This window comes from Corylus avellana, chromosome ca3, assembly GCF_901000735.1.
Source record: "Corylus avellana chromosome ca3, CavTom2PMs-1.0".
NCBI lineage: Eukaryota > Viridiplantae > Streptophyta > Magnoliopsida > Fagales > Betulaceae > Corylus > Corylus avellana.
The window spans coordinates 9,504,039-9,513,306 of NC_081543.1; the positions used below are offsets into that span (position 1 = coordinate 9,504,039).

The 9,268-nt window shown below is 36.9% G+C and overlaps 1 protein-coding gene across 1 annotated transcript; it reads right to left on the minus strand.

Annotated features, from left to right (window-relative positions):
- Positions 1-3,869: 3,869 nt before the first annotated feature.
- LOC132176654 (uncharacterized) lies at positions 3,870-5,598 on the minus strand. The gene is made up of 4 exons (XM_059588921.1): positions 4,739-5,598; positions 4,527-4,598; positions 4,388-4,435; positions 3,870-4,231 (listed from the first exon to the last, which is right to left on the minus strand). Exons 1-3 carry the CDS (start codon positions 5,372-5,374, stop codon positions 4,430-4,432), a joined length of 714 nt encoding a protein of 237 aa, XP_059444904.1. The 5' UTR covers positions 5,375-5,598; the 3' UTR covers positions 3,870-4,231; positions 4,388-4,429.
- Positions 5,599-9,268: the final 3,670 nt, after the last annotated feature.

The window sequence follows — 9,268 nt, forward strand, 5'->3', positions numbered from 1 at the left end:
TGGCATGCTTCAAACACCAATTTGTGGTGTCAATTTTAGTCTTTTAACCAAGATCCCCATTTTCTTGACCAATTTTCTATTATTTGTTTTTATTTTTTTGCATTGTATTTTCGTTTGTTATCGAGAGTCTACCCATTTTTCAAATTTTTGATTCCTTGTAACCGTTTTCCTATTTGCTCAGGAAAACAAATACTCAAATAGTAATTCACTTTTAAGAAAACTAGACTAACCGCCATATTTAACATGAACAAGGATCTTAGTGCAACTTAAGTTGCTTAAGAATTTTCTCTCATCAATTTTAAATCAAATAATGATCTTTTCCATTTGAGAAATGGTACACAAACTCTCAAAATTTACACCATCAAATGCTTACTTCCTAACGTAATTGTAAAATTCACATTGAATTTTAGATCCAATATTAATTTTCACAGCCATGTCATGGAGTAAGCATTTGTAAGTGTAAACTTCGAAATTTGTGTAGCACTTCTTTTTTATTTTTTCATTTCAAATATCCATTTTATGGTGATAATTTAAAGGATTAAATACTAAATACCCCTTGGGGTTTTGAAACTTTATTTTTACCCCCTTAGGATTTCATTTTTATCACAGGAGGTCCCTGTGATTTTCATAATAGACCAAGTTAGTCCTTTGTCAGTTGACCGTTAGTTGACTTAACGGAAAACCACGTGGACCAATCAAATGTTGACACGTAGCACCTACTTAATTTTTTTTAATTAAAAAAAATGTATTTAAAAAAAAAAAATTTGGGGGTGGCCAATTTTTTTTTTTTTTTTTAATTTAAAAAAAAAAATTTAAGTAAGTGCCACATGTCAACATTTGATTGGTCCACGTATTTTTCCGTTAAGTCAACTAACGATCAATTGATGGAGGACTAACTTGGTCTATTATCAAAACCACAGGGACCTCTTGTGATAAAAATGAAACCCTAAGAAGGTAAAAATAAAGTTTCGAAACCCCAAGGAGATATTTAATATTTAACCTTAATTTAAAATTTATATATCTAACAACATACTGTACATACATAATGTTACATCATTTGATTTTTAAAAAATATCAATATTGACTTCATGTATACAGTTAAAAACTTAAATACACCAACTTTAAATCTTAATTATGAAATAAATACTATTCATTTAATTTAAAATGGAAAGAATCTCCATCCTTGTTCATCTAAAATTGATGAGAGACTCCCTGACAACAAAAGTTGCACTGGATACTCTTAACTTTTCCAATATATATATATGATCAAGTTTCTACATATTTGGTATTATTCTCACAAATTAAATGGGATATATATATATATATATATGGGTCAATTTTAGTAGGAAAAAAAAAAAACATTCAAAAAGTCAAAAACGTCCAGCAACCAGAAACATCAGGGAACCGAACAAAAAATAAATAATCATTATTATAAAAATAAAAAATAAAAAAGGCGCGCAACCGTGAACCATCAAATAAGTTGACCACTCAACACGTGTGCAGCGATGGGCAGGTAGTCTAAAACAACAGACCACCTAAAAAGTTAAATGATTATGAGAATATCCAAATTTCCGTTAAAAATTATCCACCATGACGAGAGTGCTTTGCCTAGATGCATCAATTGTAAATTGATAATCATTCAACTACAAATAATCCAAAACTGTGCCACAAGCTCTACCAGCCTTTCCTTCATAAGCCCCCACCCCCCACCCCCACACGTAAATCAAAATCAATATAGAACCCACACTAAATGAATCTGATAACATCAACTGGAAAGCACTTTGTAGTGTCATATAACATGGAATTGCTTGCTCCAATTCATGGCCAATTAGACTATGAGAAAAACGCTTGCCACTCATGAGTATTTTCTCACTCTATGAAGACTACTCATCTTCCCAATATAAGACCGAGGACTTATGGTGTTACATAATGAGACTCACAACTTGCAAAACATGATAGTAGATTGTGGACAATTCCACAAGCACAACATAGCAAGCAATGGTCTCCAGATCCTTTCATTTCTATTGATGAATACAGATGAACGAGAATTAAATCAGCCAGAAAGAAATGGTGTCATAGCATCAATTTAATAGATGATGCAACAGTAATAAATTTCTAAGTATCCTTTTTTGTGTTACTGTCAGTATAAGGTTCATGATACTAACTAGGTTCCACAAGCATATCAAATAAGAAGAGAGCAGATTGTGAGGTTATAAAATAAGCAATTTCTAACACTGCATCTGCATGGATAGCACAGAGAACTACTAGATTATCATCCTCACATTAGCCTTCTTGAGCATTATATACCAATTAAGCAATAGGCACACTTTCATGCATGAGAACATAAACATTTCTTCATCCTCAGGAAGGAAAATATTGATTTAAGAAGGATAGAGGCACCAAGTAAAAAAGGACTAAAGCTGACAATCTTTTTTAACATGCAACTGAAATTTGAGGGAAAGAATGAGTACATCAATAAGATTGAAACATAAGAAACTAGGAAACTCGAAAAGAAGAAAACTTTGAAAGGCATCATTTTCCTTAGCAATAGTATTGGGCACTCGACTAGAGCTGTGAAATGTCTACGATTTTCAGATGCTAAATCCATGTCTTATAATCATCCAATGTTATGACAAAAATTGGTTAAAAAAAGAGAGAATATTTATCCACGTAGCAATTTAGTTGATGAAATTACCTGTTTTGCCATTTCTGCACTACTTACTGCTAAGTCAGACGCAATCTTCAATTTGTCATCATTATACATGCATGCCATTACCTCAAAGGCAAAAGAGGGCAGCAAGGAAACACACAGGTGGATATGCCGACCAGGGGATAGCTAAGAAACTAGGTAGGTAGAGAGACAATAGTTTCTCCCATCCTCTCCCCTCACAGGCAAGCAAGCCAGGAAGGAAACCGTCGAAGATGGTTGTCAATGCTGACAATGGAACTCAAACCCAAGTCTCAACTGTTCCACCACAGACTAGCAGCAGCTAGCTGGCATCTTGCATGGTAAAAGTATAATCATGAGAAAAACAAGCACGCACACAATCTTCAGGGGATTCAGGGGTAAAATATGGATCATTTAGACAATGTTAACCAAGAATACCATGAACATTATTATTATTATTATTATTTTTTTTTGACATGTCCGCACAAGAGAGAGAGGAAGATTCGAACTAGTGACCAATACCATGAACATTATTAGGTAACTACAAATCACGCGCAATAATGTATTTTACACTTCTTTTAAAACTAATTGCTTTACTCAGACACCCAAGTGATCCTAATCATGAAGCAGGCATTTGACAGATTCTTCAAATCTGTTCAAGATGCCTAAAAAGATTTACCAAAACCACTATTCCTGCGAGGTGCCATCCCCATTATGATACAAACACGAAAACTAAAACAGAAACATAGTACAAAATATAAGAATTTGCCAACATGCACAGACATCAGAACTTTTAAAAACAAATGCATGCCTAAAATATTTTTGTTAGTCATTCTGTACTATCAGATCGTGTAGAATACTTTCAAGTAATCTTAAACAATGAATATGATTACTAACGGGCGAAATGTGAAGACATAAAAAGGAGACATGCAATCAATATAAACAATCAACCTCATCAGGGATTCCACTTGATGAATCTCAATTGAAAGGAGAACAGCTCTTCGAGAACCAAGGAAGCAAGCAGTGCCTCCAATAATAAATCCTGTATCGAATAATGGTTTTGCAAAATATTTACACGCTTGATACTCTGCCCCCCAACGATGTAGGGAAGCCTGTCAAACATTGTAAATAAATCAAGTAATCAGAATTCCCACAAACAAGAGACAAATCTCCCAAATTCACAATACCATACACAGCGCTGTAAAATTGAACAGAAAATTAACATTCAAATTTAGACTATTCAATTCACTATATTTTCATGTTTACATCTTAAAATACTTACCCCCATGTAAAACCCAACTAAACTCTACCCCTACATCATAATCCCAGATGCGTACCACGGAAAGGGAAAAAAAATAAACAAACAAACAGAAGGCAAAGAAATTAGATATCTCTTTCTTTTTTTGTCTTTTTCATATTCTTCCTTCTATTGATAACTTGATTTGCTCGTTTTTACAAAATTCGGCACATTATACCTCCAATGAAGATCTGAATTTTGCAGGAACAATGTCGCTGAACCTCTCCAAGCTTTCACAAATCACAATTTGCTGTGGTCGTATCTACCTATGCAAGACACGTCATCAAAACTATTAGCTTTCTCTCCAAAATAAATAAGTAAATTAACAACAATAATTTTTTTTTTAAAAAAAAAATCCAGAACAGATTAAAAAAATTTCACGTACAAGCAGAGAGAGAGAGAGAGAGAGAGAGAGGCCAGACCTTCGTATCAGGAATTTAAGTAGGCTTGAGCTATGAGCATATCTATCTCTGCGTTAACGAAGATAAGAAACTTTTAGTACCCAATCAATAAAAATTAGCAATTTTCATAGTGAAACGAAGAGCATGAAAGAGAGAGAACCTTCGCCGGAGCTTCGGCAATCCGATAAGAATCAGCCGTCGTCCCCACCAACCACATCCCAGGAAAAACATTCTAAAAAATCAACAAAGAAAAAAGAAAAGAAAAGAAAAAACCTCAGTCTCTCAGCCGCCACACCAAAGCCTAAGCGCATAAACTAAAAATAATCATTAAAATAAAAATAAAAAACACAGAGAGAGAGAGAGAGTTATTACGTCGAGCTGTTTCTGGACGTTCTTGGGGCGCTTCCGGGGCCGGCGAGCGGGCCTGGAGCCAGTCATGACGAAAATGTCCTCCTCGATCTCCTCCTTGGAAAGCGCGACCCAGAACTTCCTCTTCTCCGTGCTCTGCGACTCTGTCGCGATCCCCCTCAGCCGCAGCGACTTCGGCTGCGCGTTCTCGCTCTGCTGCTGCAGCTGAACCCCCGGTATCGCCATCACCGCACCAACCGCCCTCTCCGCCCGGATCTCCATCATCCCGCTCCTCTGCACGGCCTTCCTCGGCCTCAAATTCCACGGCTTCTGCGCTTCCGCTTCCTCCTCCTCCGCGGCCTCCCGCTTCCTCTCTCCGCCGTCGTCGGCTTCCGCGGAGCCGCTCTCTCCTCGCTCGGGCTTCTGAGGCCGGTCGGATACGGAGCAGGGAGAGAACCCGAACCGGTTGCCCGCGGACCGGGATCCGACCCGCGGTGGCGGCGGGTCGGAGTCGTGGTAGTCAGAGTCAGGCTCGGATGACACCGGCGACACGGTTCGGCGGCAGCGGCTGGTGGTGTTGGTGTGGCTCTTGCCTCCCCATTTCAAGAACGGCAGCGAGAAGTTGTGCAGTGGCTGAGACTTCACCGGTGCCGTAGCCATTGCATACACCTACACACACACACACGAAACAACCGTATATATCACTTCCTTCCCTTCCTCTCTGCAAAGCCAGCAAGGTTGTCAGACGAAGAGGGAGACAAAAACCCTAGCTCTCTCAGAGAGAGAGATAGGTGGTGTTGTTTGTGGAGAAGAGGAGAGGTGTTTTAGAGAGAGAGAGAGAGAGAGAGAGGGAGGGAGAGAATGAGGTTTTTGAGTGTATGTAGAATAGTATAGCCCGGGCCACACTCTATATACAAAGGAGCAGGTGTTGCCGTCTGGGTTCTATTCTACCATTCTACGTACGGTTTCCTCCTTTTTACCAGATTTGCCCTAACTTCCTTCCTTATTTCCATCCCTGTCCTTCTGCGGCCACAGTAAACACGGTGACTGAGCCTTCAAACGGGCTTGCCCTTCTGCGCGTTCGTCCGGACTAATAATAGTTGTCATAATAAAAAGCCTTTACATTTTAGATTGTAATGGTACAGAATTTTATTTTATTTTTTGATTTAACTCAAAAATTTATTTAGTTTTAAAAAAATAATTTCCATTTTTAAATTTGATAAATTGTTTTTCGAGTTTACTCCGTTTACTTCGACGTAAAATGGTTTCCTTCGTAAAATATTTTCAGGAAAGCCATTTTCCCTAAAAACATTTTACGGCGTTTACCTTGCACACGGAAAATAATTTTTTTTTAATATCTTTTTTTTATATATATTTTCTCCAATAAGGTCCCGCCGGGACCTGCACTGGACTTGTTCGAGATCCCGCATGGATTTACTCAGGAGCCTGCCGGAACTTAATTGGGATTTGTCTGGGACCCCGTTGGGACCTACCCGAGACTTGACCTGGACCCTCCCAGGACCCCGTTGGGACTTGACCGGAGCCCGCCCGGGATCCGCGTGGGACTTGACCGGGACCCGCCCAGGATTTGCTCAGGACTTGACTGGGACCCCGACGGGACTTGACCGGGACCCAACCGGACAAGTCCCAGGCAGGTCTTGGGCAGGTCCGATCAAGTCTCGGGCGGGTCCCGACGGGGTCCCAAGCAAGTCTTGGGCGAGTCTCGATCAAGTTCTAGCAGGTCCCAGTTAGGTCTCGGGTAGGTTCGGTCAAGTCCCGAGCGGGTCTTGGTTAAGTCCAGGGCAGGTCCCAGGTGGGTCCCGGGCAAGTCCCACTGGGGTCTCGAGCGGGTCCCGATCAAGTCTTGGGAAGGTCCCGATCAGGTTCCGAGCAAATCCTGGTTAGGTCCCGGGCAGGTCCCGGGCGAGTCCCGATCAAGTCTCGAGCAGGTCCCGGGCGAGTCTCGGGCAGGTCCCGAGCGGGTCTCAGGCAGGTCCCGATCAAGTCTCGGGAGGGTTCCGGTCAGGTCCTGGGCGGGTTCCGGGCAAGTCCCGGCGAGGTTCTAAGCGAGTCTTGGCAAGGTCCATTGATTTAAGAATGAGATGCTCATAGTCGGAAAATGGTTTACAGTTTTAAAAAACCGTAAACCATTTTTCAACAATTAAAGAAGAATTTTCGGTCAAAAAGAAAATATTTTTCGTTGACCACTATTTTACGTCGAAGTAAACACCGTAAAATACAAAAATTATTTTATAGAAACCATTTTACATCGAAGTAAACGGAGCCTAAGTTTCTCATTTTCAAACAGCTGGACGTCCATTAGAGATTGCCACAAGTAGCCAATTTTCATTATCACTCATTTTTTGTATAAGCCATAATGATTTTGTTGAAATCTTTTACCCGCTGTTCGATTAATATATTGTGTCCTTGTATAAGATAAAACCGTCATTGAAATTTTATATATAAAGTTGTGTTAATCATTAGTTAATTATTATTAGATTGTTTGACTTAATTACATCAATTAATATTTATGAATTTATAAAAATTAAATTTATCAACTTTATAATTGTAAAAAATAATATACAATTTTTTTTTTATCATAAAATAAATTATTTATAATATATTTTAGAACACTAGGTACAAGCAATTGAGAAAACTTTACAAAACTCCCATGCACTTTGATTAAAAAGTCTAATAAAGAATTAATTTAAAAAAAAAATGAAAAAAAGAGAAAGAAAACCCAAGGGATGGCCGAGCTACCCCCTTGGCCAAATCGGGGTAATTTGGCCACTTCATTCGGCATATCTGGAGTGTCTAAACCACCCTTAGCCATTTGGGGGTGATTCGGCCACCTTTTTATTTTTTATTTTTATTTTTTTATATATATATATATATATATTTGAATTTAAGAGAAATTTCAAAAAATCTCAAAAACTTCCACTCGTTTTGGCATCATCTCAAAAGTTTAAAAATTTCTAATTAAGGGTATTGAATTTTCAATTTCTTTCAAATACCCAATTCCGTTAAATATTGTCAAATTTCCTAAAATACCCATATTTTTTATTAAAAAAAAATATTGCAAAGATGTTGCAAAAATATTGAAAATATTTCTTGTATAAAAAAAATAAATGCTTGAATCTTAATAATTTTTATTTTATTTTTTTATAATAAAAAATATAATTATTTTGAAAATTTTGACAAAATTTAAAGTAAAATTATAAAAAAATAAGATAATTAAAAGAAATTGAAAGTTTGATACTTTTAATTAAAAGTTTTTAAGCTTCGAGTGGGTACTTTCAAAACACGTAAAGATTCAATGAAAGTTTTGTACTTTCTCTCTCTTGCTTCCGCTCAATATTCACGCATCATCATTATTTTCACATGGTATTAGAGCTATTTCAACGTATAAGAATATTTTCGTCTTATAAAAAATTTGTTAGGATTATTTTTTCCTTCACGGGCCTTGAGGGAGATATTAACATTTTTTAAAAAATTTTAAAAAGACAGCACAATTAATAATTTGAGAGACATTAACAATAAAATAATAATTTAAAAAGAATACGTGTACTTCCCCAAAAAATGGTTTTACACCAAATCCTATTTTATATGATGGGAGGGAGGGAGAGGGTTGAAAGTTGAAACGTGTGGTTTAGAATTTGATTAAACTAATCAAGGTAGCCGAGATACTTTTCTGATTGTAATCTTGTGACACGGTGGAATGTCCATTATCCACGTAGATATTCCAAATTTGACTGCTTCTTCCTGGCTGCATATCCAACGCGGCAAGACCATGGAATTGGAAACCAAAGGGCGTGCTCTGAATGCCAAGGCAGCAAATTTTTTTTTTAATATTTTAATAAAAAAAAAAAATTGCCGGCGTGCTATTTATCTTCACCCCTATTTATTTATTTAAATCAACATTAAAATATTTTTACTTTTTACGTTAAGAATAAATGTAAAATTGATCTTTATGATTGACCTAAATTATAAATTACTCACTGTGATATAAAAAATAATTTATAGATTCTCACGATAGGCCAAAATAATAGTTTACTCTCTGAAATCAATTTCCATGCTGACAAATGCTAGTTTAATAAAAAGAGTAACCCAATTTTCTCCAACTTAATTTGAAGGAAAACTTTGTCGCAATTTGTTAACTTAAATATTGTTTTTATTTGTTTTTCAATGGTTAGAAGATGTGACCGTCAAATTCTCGCAAAATGCTCCCAAATCGTGGCGAGGAGGGAGTTACGCAAAGAGCAAAATTTTGGGGATAAAAGAGATTATGTTAATTTACTAAAACAGTATGACTTTGAGTGAGAGTTAATGTGTAATCTTAGTTGGTGTCCTAAAATGATGTGAAAAATCATAGTTATCATTTTTTAAAGTCATAAATTAATAATAACATATGTCATGTTTTTATTGGGTATGATATGGCAAAATAACAGATTCTGTTAGGTTACTTAACGAAAATTGAATTTTATTCTCGCCTTCCATGATGAGGCCCGAGGATATGTAAAACTTTTTTTTTTTTTAAATAGAAAAACTTGAGCA

Coding starts and splice junctions, on each gene's coding strand:
- LOC132176654 (XM_059588921.1), bottom strand. CDS start 5,374: ATGGCTACGGCACCGGTGAAGTCTCAGCCACTGCACAACTTCTCGCTG. Junction 4,599..4,738: donor ACGTCCAGAAACAGCTCGAC/GTAATAACTCTC, acceptor TTGATTTTTTAG/AATGTTTTTCCTGGGATGTG.